Source organism: Dasypus novemcinctus, chromosome 19, assembly GCF_030445035.2.
Source record: "Dasypus novemcinctus isolate mDasNov1 chromosome 19, mDasNov1.1.hap2, whole genome shotgun sequence".
Taxonomy (NCBI): domain Eukaryota; kingdom Metazoa; phylum Chordata; class Mammalia; order Cingulata; family Dasypodidae; genus Dasypus; species Dasypus novemcinctus.
In genome coordinates, this window is record NC_080691.1 from 49847947 (window position 1) to 49868139 (window position 20193).

Genomic DNA, 20193 nt, shown 5'->3' on the forward strand with positions numbered 1-20193 from the left:
TCTGAAGAGCAGCAAGGGAGAAGCAAACTGTCACATAAAAATGATGTTCAGTGTGACTTAGCATGGATTTCTCATCAGAAATAGGAGACGAGAAGACAGTGGTATGTTATAATTAGGATACTGGAAGAGAAAAACTGCCAACCAAGAATTCTCTATCCAGCAAAATTGTCCATCAAATATGAAGGTGAAGGGAAGCGGATTTGGCCCAATAGATCAGGCGTCCACCTACCACATGGGAGTTCCAAGGTTCAAACCCAGGGCCTCCTGACTCATGTGATGAGCTGGCTCATGTGCAGTGTTGATGCATGCAAGGAGTGCTGTGCCATGCAGGGGTGTCCCCCACTTATAGAAGCCCTGCATAAAGGAGTGCACCCCATAAGGAGGAGCCGCCCAGCGTGAAAGAAAGTTCAGCCTGCCCAGGAATGGTGCCACACATGTGGAGAACTGACGCAGCAAGATGACACAACAAAAAGAGACACAGATTCCCAGTGCTGCTGACAAGAATAGAAGCAGACACAGAAGAACAAACAGCAAATGGACACAGAAAGCAGGAAAATGTGGGGGCAGGAGGGGGGCAGGGAAAGGGAGAGAAATAAAAAATTAAAAAATTAAAAAATTAAAAAACTTAAAAAAATATGAAGGTGAGTATACAATAGTCACCAACAGGGAAGCTGACTTGGCCCAGTGGATAGGGTGTCCATCTACCACATGGGAGGTCTGTGGTTCAAACCCTGGGCCTCCTGCACCCATGTGGATCTGGCCCACATGCAGTGCTGATGCACGCAAGGAGTGCCCTGCCATGCAGGGGTGCCCCCCGCATAGGGGAGCCCCACGTGCAAGGAGCACGCCCTGTAAGGAGAGCCACCCAGCATGAAAAACAAAAGTTCAGCCTGCCCAAGAATGGCACCACACACATGGAGAGCTGACACAGCAAGATGACACAACAACAGCAACAAAGAAACACAGATTCCTGTGCCACTGACAGTAACAGAAGCAGACAAAGAAGAACATGCAGCAAATGGACACAGAGAACAGACAACGGGGGGAGGGGAAGGGAAGGGGAGAGAAATAAATAAAAAGAAATCTTTAAAAAAAGTTAAAAAGTAAAAGAAAATAGTCACAAACTAACATAAACTAAGAGAGTTTATAAAAAAACAACCCACCTTTGCAGGAAATACTAAAGGAACCTGAAAGAAAAACAAAGGAGAGAGAGGCCTAGAGAAGAGTATAGATGAAATGGTAGCAGAAAGAATAATGAAAGGCATAAAAAGACAGACAAAACTAAGATATGACATGAAAGCCAAAGAAGAAAATGGAGGAAGTAAATACTGCATTTACAGCAATACCATTGAATATGAGTGGATTAACTCCCCAATCAAAGGATATAGGCTGACAGAATGGATAAAAAAAAACAAGCTATCCATATGCTGCCTAAATGAGACTCACCTTCAATCCAGGACCTTCAATCCAGGGATAAAAAACCAGCTGAAAGTGAAAGGTTGGAAAAAGATTCTTCATGAAAATAGTAACCAAAAATGAGCAAGAGTAACTATACTAATATTGGAAAAACAAACTTTAAATGCAAAAAAGGTATGAGATAGAGAAGGTCATTATATATTAATAAAAGGGACAATCCACCATGAAGATATAACAGTCATACATATCTATGAACCTAACCACGATGCCCCAAAATACATGAGACAAGCTCTGACAAAACTGAAGGGAGAAATAGATATCTCTACAATAATGGTTGGAGATACCGAAGTGATTAGATAGATTAGAATAACTAGACAGAAAATCAGCAAGGAAACAGAGAGCTTGAATAATATGATAAATGAGTTAGACTTAACAGACATATACAGAATGTTGCACACAAACTCAGCAGGTTATACATCCTTCTCAAGTGCCCATCTTTCTCCAGGATAGACCACATGTGGGTCACATCATAATGGAATAAAACTGGAAATCAGTAATAGGAAAAAAGTAAAGTAGCAAGTGTGTGGAGCCTGAACAACTCACTTCTAAATAATCAGTGGGTCAAAGAAGAATTGCAATTGAAATCAGTAAATATATTGAAACAAATGAAAATGAGAACACAACTTATCAAAACTTAAGGGATACAGTGGAGGCAGACTAGAGAGGGAAATTTATAGCCCCAAAACCTCATTTAAAGAGGAAGAAAGAGCTAAACTCAAAAGATTTAATAGAACAACTAGAGAAACTAGAAAAGGAAAAGCAAAACAATCCCAAAGAAAGCAGAAGGAATGATACAATAAAGATTAGAGCAGAAATAAATGAAATTGAGAACAACAAACAAAAAAATAGAGAAAATCAACAAAACCAAAGGCTGATTCTTTGAGAAGATCAATAAAGTTGACAACCCCCTAGCTAGACTAACCAAGAAAAAAAGAGAGAAAATGCAAATAAATACAATCAGAAAGGAAAGGGGGGTGGGGTGAAGTTATGGCCCCACAGAAATAAAAAGGATATGAGGATACTATGAGAAACTGGATGCCAACAAACTAGACATCCTAGGTGAAATGGAAAAATTCCTAGAAATGCACAACTTGTAACAACACTGATGTTACAAAAAATACAAGAATTAACAAATCAATTCCATTGAAAGAGATTTAATCTGTCATCAAAAATCTCTCAATAAAGATAAGTTTAGGACCAGATGACTTCACAGGTGGATTCTACCAAGTGTTCTAAGAAGAATTAACATCCATCATGTTTAGACTCTTCCAAAAAATTGAAACTGAGGGAAAATTACCCAAATCATTTTATGAAGCCATGTTCATCCTGATACCAAAGCCAGATAAAGACCCTATCAGAAAATTACACACCAATCACTCTAATGAACATGGATGAAAACATTCTCAAAAAAATACTTGCAAATTGAATCCAACAGCACACCAAAAGACTTCACATCATGACCAACTGTGTTTTATTCCTGGTATGCAAGGCTGGTTCAACATTTTAAAAAATCAATGCAGCAGCAGACTTGGCCCAGTGGTTAGGGCATCCGTCCACCACATGGGAGGTCTGTGGTTCAAACCCTGGGCCTCCTTGACCCGTGTGGAGTGGCCCATGCGCAGTGCTGATGCGCGCATGGTGTGCCCTGCCACGCAGGGGTGTCCCCTGCATAGGGGAGCCCCACACACAAGGAGTTAGCCCCAGAAGGAGAGTCAGCCTGCATGAAAGAAAGTGCAGCCTGCCCAGGAATGGTGCCCCACACCCGGAGAGCTGACACACAAGATGACACAACAAAAAGAAACACAGATTCCTGTGCCACTGACAACAACAGAGGCAGATAAAGAAGACGCAGCAAATAGACACAGAGAACAGACAACCAGGGTGGGGGGGGGGAGGGGAAAGAAATAAAAATAAATAAATCTTTAAAAAAAAAGAAAAAAATCAATGCAAGAATACTAACAAACAGAAGGGAAAAACCACAAGATTGCAATTGATGCAGAAAAGGCATTCTACAAAATCCAGCATCCTTTCTTGATGAAAACACTTTGAAAGGTAGGAATAGAAAAAAATTCCTCAATATGATAAAAGGCATGTTTGAAAAACCCTCAGCCAACATGGTACTCACTGGGGAAAGGTTGAAAGCTTTCTCTCTAATAGATGAGTTCAGTCAAGTGGCAGGATATGATATTACCACACAAAAATCAATAATGTTTTTATACACTAGTGTTGAAAAATCAGAGGAGGAATTCAGTAAAAAGAAATCCATTAACAATAGCAACAGGGAAGCAGACTTGGTTCAACAGATAGAGCATCTGTCTACCACATGGGAGGTCCACGGTTCAATCCCAGGCCCTCCTTGACCCATGTGGAGCTGGCCCATGCACAGTGCTGATGGTGGGCAAGGAGTGACGTACTATGCAGGGGTGTCATCCACGTAGGGGAGCCCCACATGCAAGGAGTGCATCCCTTAAGGAGAGCCACCCAGTGCAAAAGAAAGTTCAGCCTGCCCAGGAATGGCGCCACACACACAGAGAACTATGCAGCAAGATGACACAACAAAAAGAGACACAGATTCTGGGTGCCGCTGACAAGAATAGAAGCAGACACAGAAGAACACACAACAAAAAGACACAGAGGACAGACAACTGGGGGGGGGGGAGGCCGGGGGAGAAATAAATAAAAATAAATCTTAAAAAAACCACAAAAAAACAATAGCAACAAAAAGACTCAAATACCTAGGAATCAGTTTCACCAAAGATGTACAGGATCTGTATTTAGAAAACAACAAAACAATGCTGAAAGCAATCAAAGAAGACCTAAAGAAATGGAAAGACATTCCATGCTCATGGATTGGAAGGCTAAATATTGTGCAGATATCAATCCTACCCAAACTGATTTTATAGAGTCAATGCAATACCAATCAAAAGTCCAACAGCCTACTTTACAGAAATAGAAAAGGCAATTGCCAAATTCATTGGGAAGGAATACTGCACCCTAATAGCCAAAAGCATTCCAAAAATAAAAAAAAAAAAATAGAGTGATGTGGAGGAATTTCACTGCCTGACCTTGAAAGAAAGCTACAGTGGTCAGAACAGAATAGCCTAGCATAAAAACAGACAATGGATTTTGGAATGTTAAGAAACATTTCCTGGAGCCAAAGAAGCACCTAGGTCATCAGGGGATGGTAACAGATGCTGAAAGGTCAGTCTTGTCTCTGTGTGGAAGTTGTGGCCCCATCAAAATGAAAGCTGAATCCATGGAAGATTCTGGAATTTCCCTAGAAATGGAAGCTGCAACAGTAAAGGAAAAGAATTGGAAGATCCTGATCACTCTCAAATACATCGTTCTTCAGAAGGCAATGAAGGAACAGAAATAGAAGTGCCAGCTGAAGATTCTTGTCAGCTGGTCACTTCAGAAACCAGTGAGGAACCAATTTCCAGGAAAATGGCAGACCAGTAAGATACCAGCCTCTCTTCTATCCCAGCAAAATAGCTAGAGGACAGTCATAAAAGGCCTGGGAAAAAAGTGTTGTAGGGTTTAGGACACCATGGGAAGGCTGGACACCACCCTGAAGAAAAAGGGGTAAAGGAAAAGAATCATGATAGCAAAACCTAGTTAAAAGCTACAGCTGCAACTGGTGGCATCCTCTGCCACCCTATTTGACACTTTGAATTCTCAGGCCTCAGGACTGGTGGCTACAGCAAAGTGGGCCCCAGGGATCCACCTCCCTAGGAAAGGAGAGGTAGAGAGACACAGTGTAAGAGTGGCTCAGCATTTTGTTGTTGTTGTTAAGGTACCAGGGCTGGAGATTGAACCTGGAACCTCGTGTGTGGAAAGTGAGTGCTCAACCACTGAGCCATGTTGGTTTCCTTGACTCAGTTTTTAAAAGATTCTTTTTCTCTTTTTTAAAAAATTAAATTGTCTCTCTCTTTTTTAAGATACATAGATCACAAAAAATGTTACATTAAAAAATATAAGAGGTTCCCACATACTCTACCCCCTACCCTCCAATCCTCCCATGTCAACAACCTCTTTCATCATTGTGGCACATTCATTGCATTTGGTGAATACATTTTAGAGCACTGCTGCACTGCATGGATTATAGTTAACATTGTAGTTCACACTCTCCCCTGGTACATTCAGTGGGTTATGGCAGGATATATAATGTCCAGCATCTGTCCCTGCAATATCATTTAGGACAACTCCAAGTCCCAAAAATGCCCCCACATCACATCTCTTCTTCCCTCTCCTTCCTCAGCAATTACCGTGGCCTCTTTTTCCAGATCAATGCTACAGTTTCCATATATTTGTTCTGCTTTATCCCAGGAGTCCTTCCGGGCTGGGTGGGACCTCACCATTGTTTGCCTTGGGAGTCTGGTTGTTGAGGATGCAGAGGGGAGAGGAATTATTTCCTACCTGGGAAGAGAGGGTACTGCCAACAAAGGTTGCAGAACTACCTCTGAGAAAGTGTGAATTATGAGGCTTAGTCTCCAGGTAGAATCCCCTATCACATTGATCCAGTTCTCATTGCAGCCAGAACACTACCAGTCTCTGAACTGAGAGGGCTGTCGGTCAGTGCCATCTTCTGGCAGGCCAAGGAAATTCACATAAGGTAATTGAAAGTAAATCAATACATGAAGCTTTTGTGGCCTTTACAGAGTCCCTCCTCAAGGCCCTTGGAAGTGGATCTGCAACCCAGTACTGGCTCTAGTGCCCAGATTTGAGCAACTAATGGACAATCCTAAAGACCCAGAACAGGTTGTATCAAGAACAAAGAACAGCAGTAATACACAGCCTCCCTTCACTAAATCCCCATGAAAGAGATGTTGAGCATTTGAGTGAATTCACCATCCTAATCAGATGCCTAGATATCAGCAAAAAATTAGAAGCCATACTATGAAAATTGAGGAAATGTCCTAAGCAAAGGAGATATACCAAAGTCTCAGATGTGATACAACATTTTTTCCCTAAGATTCAGATGTTTTTATTGGTCACCCATTCCCTAAAGGGTAGTCTGCTTGCTCCTGCCTCAATGTATCAGAGATACAGGTTGTAGCAGTTTGATATTATTGATGAATTCCAAAAAGAAATGTCAGATTGTTTGTAAACTGATCTTTTCCTCTGGGCATATTAGATTGTATTGGATTTATAGGTTTACTTCATTAAGTAATTATATAAACCTCTTGTGCCAGTAGAGCATTGAGTCCCCACCGTATGATGGGTGGGAACTCACTGATAAAAGACATGAAAAAGGACAGAGTTAAGGGTTTTGATGTTGGAGTTTGATGCTGAAGCCTTAAGCTGGAGCCCCAGGAAGAAAGCACACAGAGGAAACGAAGCAAGCCCCAGGAAGGGAAGAACCCAGAACCCAGAGAGAATCAAGAATCTGGAAGGGAGAAACCCAGGAAGCCTGAACCCTTGCAGATGTCAGCAATCATCTTGCTCCAACGCGTGAAAATAGACTTTGGTGAGGGAAGTCACTTACGCTTTATGGCTTGGTATATGTAAGCTCCTACCCCAAATAAATATCCTTTATAAAAACCAACCAATTTCTAGTATTTTGCACCAGCACCCCTTTGTCTGACTAATACACAGGTGGCCATTATATATTAATAAAAGGGACAATCCACCATGAAGAAATAACAGCCATAAATATACACGTACCTATCAGGAATGTCCCAAAATACATCGGACAAACTCTGGTAAAATTGAAGGGAGAAAAAGACATCCCTATAATAATCATTGTTGACTTCAACACCCCACTCACATCATTAGAACACCTAGATAGAAGATCAACAAGGAAACAGAAATCTTGAACAATAGGATAACAAGCTAGATCCAACAGACATATACCCAAAATTGCACTGAAACTCAGTGGATTATACATTCTTTCAAGTGCTCATGGGTCTTTCTCCAGTATAGACCACATGTAAGCACAAGGAATTTCTCAATAAATACAAAAAGACAAAAATCATACAAAGCATCTTCTCAGGTCATTATGGAATGAAAACAGAAATGAATAATTGATTGGAAAGAGGTAAAATTTCAAATGTTTAGGGGTGGAACAAAAGTCACAGCTAAATAATTTTTGGGGCAAAGAAGAAGTTATAAGTGAAATTATTAAAAATATATCCAGATGAATGAAAACAAGAACAGAACTTAACAAAACTTATGGGATACAGTATAGGCAATTCTGAGAGGGAAATTTATAACGCTATAGGCCTATATTTTTAAAAAAGAAAAAAAAGCTAAAATCAAAGATCATACTGAACAATGAGAAACTAGAAAAGAAGAGGAAACCATTCCCAAAGCAACCAGAAGGAAGGAAATAATAAAGATTAGAGCAGAAATAAATGGTTTTGAGCAAAAATGAATAGAGAAAATCAACAAAACCAAAGGCTGATTATTTTTAGATCAATAAAATTGACAAACCCATAGGTAGACTAACAGAGAAAAAAAAGAGAGAAGATATAAATAAATAAAATCAGAAATGAAAGAGGGGAAGTTACAACTGACCCCACAGAAATAAAATTTAAAAAAAAGATTATAAGAGGATGTTAAGAGAAACTATATGCCAATGAACTAGGCAACCTAGATGAAATGGACAAATTCCCAGAAATGCACAAACTACCTACACTGACACTATAAGAAATACTAGAATTTAACAAACTAATCACGTTTAAAGAGATTGACTCAGTCTTTAAAAATCTCCCAACAGGGAAATGGATGTGACTCAGGCAATTGGGTGCCCGCCTACCACATAGGAGGTCCCAGGTTCAGAACCCAGTGCTTCCTAAAGAAGATGGGCAAGACAGCGGCGCGATGGGCTAGCATGGTGAGTTTACACAACAAGATGACACAATGAAGAGAAACAATGAGGAAACACAATGAGAGACTAAGTGGGGACAGAGGTGGTTCAAGTGATTGGGCACCTCCCTCCCACATGGGTCATCCAGGGTTTGTTCCTGGTGCCTCCTGAAAAAAGAAGATGAATGTACAACAAACAGACACAGAGAGCAAACAATGGATGCAAACAATGAGGCAAGGGTCACACCCCTCTCTCCACATCCTTACTCACCACTCCCAGTTCTCTCTCCTGCTTTTCATTCAGCCTTTGCATATACTCCTCCCTCCATCCCACCCCAGCTCTATCCCTTGCTGAACTTAACAATCTTCAGATGTCAGCTCAGAGGTCATTTCTTCTAAAGCTTTCCTTGACCCTTCCTTGGGACTCCTGAAGTCCCCAGGCTGCTTTTACATTCTGGTCACTGGGTGGGTAGGGGCCAGAGGGGCCCAGTGGGGGAGACAGGGCTGCAGACATGGGGCCACAGGTACGACCTGAGGCTGGCTCAGCCGGGGTTTCTCTCTCTCTCAGGCAGGGAAGTGCAGGCTCATTCCCACGATCCTCACTCTGGGTACTGGAGCAGCTTGTCTGGGCATGGTGAGTGGCCGCCACCTGCTCCCCATGGCTGTGGCTGTGGTGCCTGCATGCATAAGTGCCCTGTGCTTGTGGGTGGCATCTTGGGGTGCACGTTGGGTTGGGGAGCTAGACGTGGGTCTGCCCTGCCTCTCCCAAGGTCACCTTCCTTTGTGACCTGCTGCTGCTCTTTGTGGATGGAGAAGCCCATTTCTCCTGGAGGAACAAGTATGAGGAGGTGAGCTGCGGGCCAGCTGGGCACTGAGGCCACTGTGCCAGGCTGCTGTGCTCCCTGGGAGGATGGAGGCCAGAGCCCTGATCCACTGTCCTTACCTGCAGGCAAAGATGCCGAAGGTGACATCTAACCCCATGTGGACCCAGCTGTTTTTCACAACCCCACAGCAGGCTGCCCAGATGCCTTAGATGGGCCCAGAACTGCTGCCACCCCAGCCAGGTGGTGACACCAGGGGTCCAGGCTCTGTTCCCCCCGTCAACTCATGCCTGAGGCCTGAAGCTGTTCCTCCCAGGTGAGTGGTCTGGAAGGGTGGGGGACCTCAGGGAGGAAAGACCAGCACCCTTATACCCCCAGAAAAATTCCCTTTACCTCCCCCTGCCAACTCCTCCCACCCTCCCTATTCCAATCTTGGCAGGTGCTCCCTGACATGGGAGTCCAGAGCCATCTGTTTCCATACAGGGACCTGGTGTGAAACCATGGAGATGGGGAGAGCCTGGGACACCCACATCTCTGGTTGCTGCTGGCAGGTTGTTCTCCCAGACTTTGTCACCCATGTCTCCCACAGGCACCACCTCCTCCCCTGTCTCCCACAGGTGCTGCCCACTGGCTGTTGTGGACTCCGCCCTTTGAACTCTCCTTCCCTGGGGTCCATGCAGCCTGAGCCCTGGCAAGGTAGCAAGAGGCCACCTGGGGCAGGTCTCATCCAGCTTTGGGGCTCGTCTGCAGAATGGAGGGTAGCAACTGTCCAGCTTTGGAGCATCAGTCCTTTCCCTGGGGGAGCACCCCAGGGTCTGGAGGGCTCGGGGGGGGGGGGGGAGAAGAGAGAAGGGCTACATTGTTGGTCACTGAAGGGCTTTGGGGACCTTTTATGTGAGTCCTTGGTAATCCCCAGTTCAGCCCCACCCTGCCCACCGGCTTCCTGGGAGCCCTGAGGACAGGCACCCAGTGCATCTGGAATTCACTGCTGCCCCAGGCCATGCCTAGGAACCTGTCTGGGCAGCTACCCACCCCAGCCTGGGGCACCTGTACTTGGGAGGCCCAGGCCCCACAGGGGGAAGAACTATCTGAAAGAAACTTTACCAAGAGATGTCAGAGAGGCAGACCTGCCCCCACCTGGCTGGCCAGATTCCAGTTCTGGAGCCATTTTCTGGGGCTCAGTCCTACCTGCCAGAGAAGTTCCTCATTGTCCCAGGGCCAACAGGCACACACCCTACTGTCTTGGAGTCCTGGGAAGCCAAAGGTTCTCTGGGAATCACAGCCTTAGGCCAGTGCATTTGCTCCCTGGATCAGCTCTTGGGGGACATGGAGGGAGTCTTCATGTGGGTTCTGACCCCACTTCCATCATGGGCCCCTTGGCCCTTGGAGACATGGCCTATGCCCACGGTGCATGTCTCTCTTCTGAGCTGGGCAGAGGGCACTGGCCTGGCCCAGCCCTGACCTCCCCTTTTGCAGAGCTTTAAGCATCTCTGCTGTGCCTTGGGGCAATCAATTGGTTCCCAGGGGTAGATAGTGCCAGAAAGAATGCCATAGTGCACATGGCAGCAGGTCACTCAGATGGCTGAGTAAGTTTTATTTTAGATCTCCAGCACCATGGGCTTCTTTCCTGCCTGTCTATCTGCTGGGCCTGTGGGTAGAGCTTGTCACAATCCTTTGGAAGTTGCTAGGCAGGTCCACAGCACTAGTGCTAACCATGGCCCGATCACCGAGGACACGGAACTCAGCACTGTCAGCTGAGGACCTGAGGGCCGGAGGCTCCCCGACCCACAGCAGCCCAAGCTGCCCAGGACAGAAGCGGCATGGGCACTGGCAGGCCATGGGCTGGCCTCATGACTCGACAGGCTGTTTCATGTGGTCAGGCTCCTGGACAGGTGGCTGCATGGCCTGCACCATTTCCCCAGATTGCTGCTGGGCAACATCATATAGTGTGTGTACACCAGCCTGCTCCTGTGGCTCCTGCAAGTTCTCCTTGCTGTGCCGGATGCGGTAGCCAAAATACACCATGAGTCCAGTGGTGGTGGGAGGGGCCTGAGAGGCAGGTCCAGCCCGCCTGGCCCTCTTCCCACCACCTGCTCAGCGTCCGGACCTCCCATGCCCCACTTCACTCCAACTCACCAATCAGCAGCCAGATGAAAAAGCACAGCCAGGTCAGGTAGCCTAGATTCAGCATGAGGTAGATGTTGAGGAGGATACTCAAAGCTGGTGTCAGGGGCACCAGGGGTGTCTGAGCAGGCAACGGCTGAGCTATGGGGAAGATCTGCTGGCCAAGGGCCTCCTTTTACCCCTTGGGAGATTTGGGAAGCATGTGCCCAACCCCGTGCAGAAAGAAAGGGTGGTGGTGGACGCAGTGGCATCCCCAGCCCTCCAAGCTCTCCTCGTTCATTCTGCAGTGGCAGAAACTGGCCATGGAGCCAGATGGACTATGAGCGAGGTGGTGGAGGGCGTGGGTTGGGGCGGTACCTGGAAGGTATCCTGTAGACGCTCCTGCTGGTGAGCCACCAGGATAGCGAGACTGAGCAGAAAGGTGACCCTGCTGAGCAGGATCAGCAGGATATAGCTCCAGCACGGGAGGTGCAGGGCCGAGTCCCCAAAGATGAGCACGCCACTCAGGGTGATGGCAGAGGCCATCAGGAGGCCGAGCGCCCAAGCCACAGCGGTTCCGTGGCCGCACTCACCCAGGAAGCCCAGGTAGCTCTTCAGGGCTGGCCGCAACTGCCCGGGCTCGGGACCTGAGGCATGCTCATCGCTCACCAGCTGGAGGGGCACTGAGGAGTTGGCCTCAGGCTCAGGGCTGGCTGGGCCCAGGGACCTGGATGGAGAGGTTTTCTGGAAGCGCAGCCTTACAGTGCTGGCCGCCACGAAGGTGTAGTTGAGCAGTGCTCCGAAGGAGATGAACTGCACCAGAGCATCGAAGTCCAGCACCAGTGCCAGGAGGGCCGTGAAGACCCCAAACACTAGGGTGCCCACCACAGGAACCTGGGTCCTGGGGTGCACATGGGCAAACACCTGGAAGAAGAGCCCGTCGGCCGCCATGGCATAGACCAAGCAAGGCAGGAAGAAGAGATTCCTGAGCAGGACCATGATCATTGCTGTGGCAGAGGGGTGGGAGTGAGGGGCCCGTCAGCAAGGGTGAGTAAGCCTGACTGGGTGTGGAGTGCTCAGTTACCTCCCACCCAGTTTCAGTCACAGGCCCACTGAAAAATTTGGGAAGGTGGTGAGTGGGAGTGAAGGATTCTCTAATCATCACAGCCCTCCTGGGACAGTTACACAGCAGGGGTCAACCCGGGAAGCCCAGGACGTGCAGCTGCCTCTCTCCCCACCACCCCACCCAGTTCCCACCCTGCAAGGTGCTGCTTCCTCACCACAGAAGGAGCCCGCTATCACGATGAAGCCGGCCCAGCTGTAGCCCCGCTGGTAGAAGGTGTCGGCGAGTGCCAATTGTGGGTCGAGGCTGTGCCAGAGAACCATGAGGGTAAGCACGGTGGAGACCAGGGTGTAGGTTGTGGTCACCAGGCTGACAGAGATGGCGATGGCCATGGGCACGGCCTTCCGTGGGTTCTGGGCCTCCTTGCTAGAGATGGTGATGAGTTTGAGGCCCACGAAGGCATAGAAGCAGATGGCAGTGCCAGCCATGATGCCCAAGAAGTCGAAGGGCACAAACCTGCCCTCCTCGGTGCTCCAGTTTTCCAGACTGGCCAGGGAGAAGCCCAGGATGACAATAAAGAGGGTGATGCAGAGGTTGATGACTGTGAAGGTGTGGCTGAACCAGGAGGAGATGCTGACTCCGCAGGAGAGAAAGGCAGAGGGAAGAAGAATGATGCCAGAGGCCAGGAAGTCTGGGTATGGGGGTAATGGGCAAAACAGTCTCTTCAACAAATGGTGCTGAGAGAACTGGATATCCATTTAACTAAAAGAATTAAAGTGGACCCCTATCACACTCCCTGTAAAAAAATGAACTCAAAATGGGTCAAAGACCTAAATATAAAACCCAAGACCATAAAACTACTAGAAGAAATGTAGGGAAACATCTTGAAGGCCTTGTGGTAGGTGTGGTTATTTGGACTTTACAACCAAAGCATGTGCAATGAAAGAAAAAATAGATAGAAGGTACCTCATAAAAATTAAACACTTTTGTGAAAAGTCAAAAGATTTGTCAAAAGGTGAAAAGGCAGCAAACTCAATGGAAAAGAAAAAATTTGGAAATCATAAGTCTGATAAAGGTTCAATATCCATGATATATAAAGAGGTGTTGCAACTCAACACTAAAAAGACAAATGGCCTGATTAAAAAATGGGCAAAACACTTGAATATGCATTTGTCCAAAGAAGAAATACAAATGGCAATAAAACATGAAAAAATGTTCAACATGACTAGCAAGTAAGGAAATGTAAATAAAAACTATGAGATATCATGTCACACCTATCAGAGTGGCCACTATTAAAAATACAGAGAACTACAAGTGTTGGAGAAGATGTGGAAAGATAGGAAAACTTATTCATTGTTGGTGGGAACATAGAATGGTACAGCCATTGTGGAGGACTGTTTGGCAGTTCCTAAAAAATTTGAATATAGATTTGCCAGAAGACCCTGCAATATCATTTCTGGGTATTTAGCCAGAAGAACTGAGAACAGTGACACGAGGAGACATCTGCACACTGACATTCACAGCAGCATTATTCATGATTGCCAAAATTTAGAAACAAGCTAGGTGCCCATCAACCAATGAATGGATAGACAACTCTAGTGTATCCACACAACGGGATGTTATGCATCTGTAAGAAGAAGTGAAGTCCCAAATCATATGATAATATGGATGAACCTGGAGGACCTTGTGTTGAGTAGCCAGAAATAGCACCTGTGTAGCGCAGGGGAAACAGAGAGATTGAAAGGTAAATAATTTTGTTGTTTTTTTGGTCTGTTTTTTGTTTGTTATTATTATTGAAATAATGAAAATGTTGTAATAATGATTGAAGTGATGAATACACAACTATGTGACTCTACCAAATACCATTGATCATACACTTTGGATGAATTGTATGTCTTATTAAAATGTATAAATAAAGTTATTTATTTTTTAAAGACATTTTCAATTAAAAAAAGATAATACTAAAATTAAAGGACAGGCATGGGCATTATAGGCCAAATTCCCATCCAAAAAAAGCAAAAAGTGATAAGATATGCAGAAAGTCATTATATATTAATAAAATGGACATTCCACCAGGAAAATGTAAATCATAAATATCTATGCATGTAACCAAAATACATGAAGCCCAAACATATGAAGCAAACTCTGGCAAAACTGAAAGGAGAAATTAACATCTCTACAATAATACTTGGAAGCCTCAACACACAACTCACATCAATCGGTAGAACAACTAGACAGAATAGCAACAAGGAAACTGAACATCAACAATATGACAAACAAGCTGGACTTGACAGATGTTTATAGAACATTGTACCCCAAATCAGCAGGATATACATTTTTCTCAGGTGTTCACGGATCTTTCTCCAGGTTAGAGTCTAAACAACACATTCATCAATAATAAGTGGGTTAAAGAAGAACTTGCCAGAGAAATTAGTAGCTCACTCAAAATGAATGAAAGCAAGAATACAACTTACCAAAACTTATGAGATACAGTGAAGGCAGTGCTGAGAGGATAATATCATGGCTGTGAATGTGTATACAATAAGAGAAGGAGCTAAAATTAAAAACCTAAGTGAACACTGAGAGGAACTAGAAAAAGAACCGCAAACTAATCCCAAAGCAAACACACCGAAATAATAAGAGTTGAGCAGAAATAAATGAAATCAAGAACAAAAAGAACAATAGAGAAAATCAACAAAACAAAAAGCTTGTTCTTTGAGAAGATCAATAAAATCAACAAACCCTAGGTAGTCTAACAAAGGGAAAAAAAAAAAAAGAAAATGAAAAGAAATACAACCAGAACTGAAAGAGGGAATATTATGACTAACCACACATAAATAAATAGGATCATAAAAGACTATTATAAGAAACTGTACAATTAGCTCAGTGCATGGTTGACTGAACAGTTGGGTACAAATACCTGGCATAGTTGACACAATAGCCTAAACATCACATATGGTTACCAAATATTTTCTCCCATTGGGTAGGCTCTCTTTTATTTTCTTGATAAACTCCTTTGCATTTCAAAAGACTTTAATTTTGAAGAGGTCCCATTTATATATTTTTTCTTTCATTGCTCGTGCTTTGGGTGTGAAGTTCATGAAGCCATTTCCTAATCCAAGGTCCTATAGATGCTTCCCTACATTGTCTTCCGAGGTCTTTGTGGTCTTGCCTCTTATATTTAGATCAGTGATCCATCTTGAGTTGATTTTTGTATAAGTTGTGAGATGGTAATCCTCTCTCATTCTTTTGCATATGAATATCCAGTTCTCCAAGTACCATTTCTTGAAGAGGCTATTCTTTCCCAGTTCAGTGGGATTGGTGGTCTTGTCGAATATCAGATGACTGTACATGCAAGGATCTATATCAGAACTCTCAATTCCCTTCCATTGGTCAGTGTGTCTATCCTTGTGCCAATACCATGCCATTTTCACTACTGTGGCTTCATAGTATGTTTTGAAGTCAGGTAGTGCAATTCCTCCAATTTTCTTTTTCAATATGTCTTTGGCTATTTGGGGTTTCTTTCCCTTCCAAATAAATTTCACAGTTTTTCCAGTACAGTGAAAAATGCTGGGTTGATTTTTATTGGGATTGCATTGAATCTGTAGATCAGTTTTGGTAGGATAGGCATCTTAATGTTATTTAGGTTTCCTATCCATGAACAGGGAATATTCTTCCATTTATTTAGGTCTTCTTTGATTTCCTTGAACAGTGTTATGTCATTTTCTGTGTATAAGTCTTTTACATATTTAGTTAAATTTATTCCTAGGTATTTGATTTTTTTAGTTACTACTATAAATAGTATTTTTTTTCTTGATTTCCTCCTCAGATTGGTGTACAGAAATGCTACTGATATTTATGCATTGATCTTATAACCTGTGACTTTACTGAACTCATTTATAAGTTCTAGAAGATTTGTTGTAGATTGCTCAGGGCTTTCTATGTCATTTGCAAATAGTGAGATTTTGACTACCTCCTTTACAATTTGGATGCATTTTATATCTGTTTCTTGCCTCCGTGCTTCATCAAGTACTTCTAACACAATGTTAAATAGGAGTGGCAATAGTGGGCATCCTTATCTCATTACTGGTCTTATAGGGAAGGATTTGAGGATTTCACCATTGTAAATGATGTTAGCTGTGGGTTTTTTCATATATACCCTTGATCACATTCAGAAAGGTTCCTTCTCTTCTTATCATTTGCAGTGTTTTTATCAGGAAAGGATGCTGCATTTTGTCAAATGCTTTTCCTGCATCTATAGGTATGATTTTGTGATTTTTTTCTTTTGATCTGTTTATATGGTGTATTTCATTGATTGATTTTCTTTGTTGAACGATCCTTGCATACTGGTGATGAAACCCACTTGGTCAGGCTGTATAATTCATTTGATGTGTTGTCAAATATGATTAGCAAGTATTTGGTTGAGGATTTTAGCATCTAGGTTTATTAGAGTCATTGGTCTGTAATTTTCCTTTCTTATATTTTCTGTGTTTGGCTTTGGTATTACTGTAATGTTGGCACCATAGAATGAGTTAGGCAACATTCCTTTTAATTTGGTGTTTTGGAAGAGTTTAAGCAAAATTGGTGTTAGTTCTTTCTGGAATGTTTGGTAAAATTCACATGTAAAGCCATCTGGCCCTGGACTCTTCTTAGTTGGGAGGTTTTTAGTGACTGATTCTATCTCTTTACTTGTGATTGGATTGTTGAGATCATCAATTTCTTCTTTTGTTAATATAGGCTGCTTATGTGTTTCTAGGAAATTGTCCATTTCCTCTAAATTGTCCTTTTTTTTTTTGAATATAGTTTTTCAAAGTATCCTCTTATGATAGTCTTCATATCTGTGGGGTCAGTGGTGATATCCTCTTTCTCATTTCTTATTTTGTGTATTTGCATCCTCTCTATATTTTTCTTTGTTAGTCTAACTAATGGCTTTTCAATTTTATTGATCCTATCAAAGAATCAGCTCTTGGTTTTGTTTATTTTTTCTAGTGCCTTCTTATTTTCCATTTCATTTAGTTCTGCTCCAATATTGGTTCTTTCTTTCTTTCTTGTTTGTTTGGGGTTAGTTTGTTATTTTTTTTTGCTAATTCCTCCAAGTGTGCAGTAAGGTTTTCAATTTTAGCTCTTTCTTCTTTTTTGATGTATTTAATTTATGGCTATGACTTTCTCTCTCAGTACAGCTTTTGCTGCACTCCATAAGTTTTGATATGTTGTGTTGTTGTTTTCATTGGTTTCAAGGTAGTTACTGATTTCTTTTGAGATTCCCTCCTTGACCCACTCTTTGTCTTAGAGTGTGTTGCTTAACTTCTATATCTTTTTGCCTAATCTGGTCCTTTCACCCTTGCTGATTTCCAGCTTCATTCCACTGTGGTTGGAGTAATTATTTTTTTTTTATGATTTCAATCTTTCTGAATTCATTGAGACTTTCTCTGTGGCCTAGCATGTGGTCTATCTTGGAGAATGATCCATGTGCACTTGAGAAGAATGTATATCCTGCTGTATTTGGATGTAATGTTCTATACATGTCTATTAGGTCCAGATCCACTAATATATTGTTCAATGTCTTTATTTCTTTATTGATTCTCTGTTGAGATGTTCGGTCTAATGGTGACAATGGTCTATGAAAGTCCCCCCCATAATTGTAGAAGCATCTATTCCTTTACTTAGTTTGTCCAGTGTTTGCCTCACATATTTGGAGAGGCCCTAGTTAGGAGCATAAATATTTATGATTCTTCTTTCTTCTTGAAAGATTCCCCTTTATACTAATATGTAGTGTCCATTTTTGTCTCTCACAGAAATTTTGCATTTAAAGTCTATTTTGTCTGATATTAATATAGCTACTCCTGTCCTTTTTTGTTGTTTGCTTGTAAGATTGCTTTCCAGTCATTCACTTTCAACTTCCTTGAATGCCTGGGTCTAAGATGGGTTTCTTGTAGACAGCATATCCATGGGTCCTGTTTCCTTATCCATTCTGCCAATCTTTGTCTCTTGACAGATGAGTTTAATCCATTGACATTCAGTGTTATTACTCTCAAGGAATTACTTACATTAGCCATATTTTCTTTGGATTTGTGTATATTATATATGTTTGGGTTTTTTTTGGTTTTTCTTACTGTCTCATCCAACTCTGTCTCTCCTGTTCTTTTTTTTTTTTACTCCTGCAGGACTCCCTTTAGTATTTCTTAAAGGATTTAAAGGACAGGTTTCTTGTTGGCATACTCTCTTATTTTCTGTTTATCTGTGAATATTTTGAACTCTCCAACATTTTTGAATGCCAGCTTTGCTGTGTAGAGTATTCTTGGCTGGAAATGTTTTTTCTTTTAGTACCTTGACTATGTCATACCACTGCCTTCTTGCCTCCATGGTTTCAGATGAGAAATCAGCATTTAATCTTATAGAGCTTCTCCTGTATGTGATGGTTCTCTTTTCTCTTGCTGCCTTCAGTATTTTCTCATTGTCTTGAGCATTGGATAATTTAGCAAGTATATGTCTTGGAGTAGGCCTGTTGGGATTTATGCTGTTTTGGGCGTGTTGTGCTTTCTGGACATGTACATCTATGTCTCTCAATAGGTTTGGGAAATTTTCAGTCATTATTTCCTCCAGTACCCCTTAGTTCCCTTTCCATTTGCTTCACCTTCTGGGATGCCCATAATGTGCATGTTTGTGTGGTTTTTTTTTCATTGTCATTCAGATCCCTAAGACCCTGCTGGATTTTTTCTATCTTTTCATCTATCAATTCTGCTATCTCTTTTATTTCAGAGGTACTGGTCTTTCATATCACTAATTTTTTCCTCTGTCTCATCAAATCTGTGTTATTTGCTGAGAGTGTAGCTTTGATTTCTAGGATTGTGCCATTCATCACCATCATATCTGTAATCTTTTGGGTATGTTTACAATTTCTTCTGTATGCTCTGCAAGTGTTCTCTTAATATCTTTAATCTCCTCCTTGTCTTCACTTATTTGGCCCATGATATTTGTCTGGAGAACTTTGATATGATGTTTGATGTTCTCCTCTTCCTGGTTTTTAGTTTGTTCATTGCTTTGGCCATGTCTTCCTGATTATTAGTATAGTTTGTATTTTTTTCTTGTTGTCTGGTCATCATCTTATCTTGATGGGTTTGTTCAGTTGATTAGCTTCTCCATCTAGTCTTCGGGCTTATTTAGGTGCTGTTTGTTTGTGTGTGTTGTCTTCTCTTTGACACTTTGTTTGTCTTATTCTATTTCCTGTTGTTGTCTCAGTTCCCTTGATGGAAAATGATTAGGGCCAAGGAAAGTAAATGAGGAAAGAAAAGAAAAAGTATAATAGCAGTATTGATAGTAATTATTAGCTGAACCATGTAAGACATAGGAGAATGAATATTCAACTCACGTACGCTGTGTAGCATTATAACAGTAAGAAAGTGGAGAGCCTACAATGAGATGGGAAACTGAATATGGAGAAAAATATAGTATGAATTAAAAAGCCAGTGTGATCAGAAGAGAGGAAAAGAGAAAAGAAAGAACATAACAAAAAAGTGAATAAAAGATAGAAAATAGAATAGAGGTGTTAGAAATAAAAAGTAGGAAAAATTGGGAGCTATACAAAGAGAGGTGCAATGTAAGAGCAACAACAGAAGATGGAAGATAGGAAGATGTAAAGGAAAAGTGATAGCATTTGAAGCCAAAATCAGAACACACAGAAAAGCGGAAATTGAGGATGAGGAAGCACAACAAACAAGAAACACTGCCTGCAGCACTTCATAGAAAAAAAGAAAAAGAAAAAAAAATGTCAGTGGAGAATAAAAGGAAGGAAACACAAGAAAACAAGGGAACAACAGCAAAAGAAAAAAACCCAGATAAGCCCTCAAGCAAGGAGTTCTCTTTACATCTGAATAAAGTGTTTAGGAATCTCTCCTTCCCCCTTTCTCCCTTCCTCTTATCTCT

The 20193-nt window shown here is 42.6% G+C and overlaps 1 protein-coding gene across 1 annotated transcript in view; it reads right to left on the reverse strand.

The window, feature by feature from the left end:
* Positions 1-11226: 11226 nt before the first annotated feature.
* Positions 11227-20193, reverse strand: part of LOC131273039 (cationic amino acid transporter 4-like) — a 96659-nt gene continuing 87692 nt past the window's right edge. Inside the window, 3 exon segments of the mRNA XM_058281017.1 lie at positions 11227-11349; positions 11586-12214; positions 12488-12961. Of these exon segments, the coding sequence (XP_058137000.1) occupies positions 11227-11349; positions 11586-12214; positions 12488-12961 (1226 nt within the window).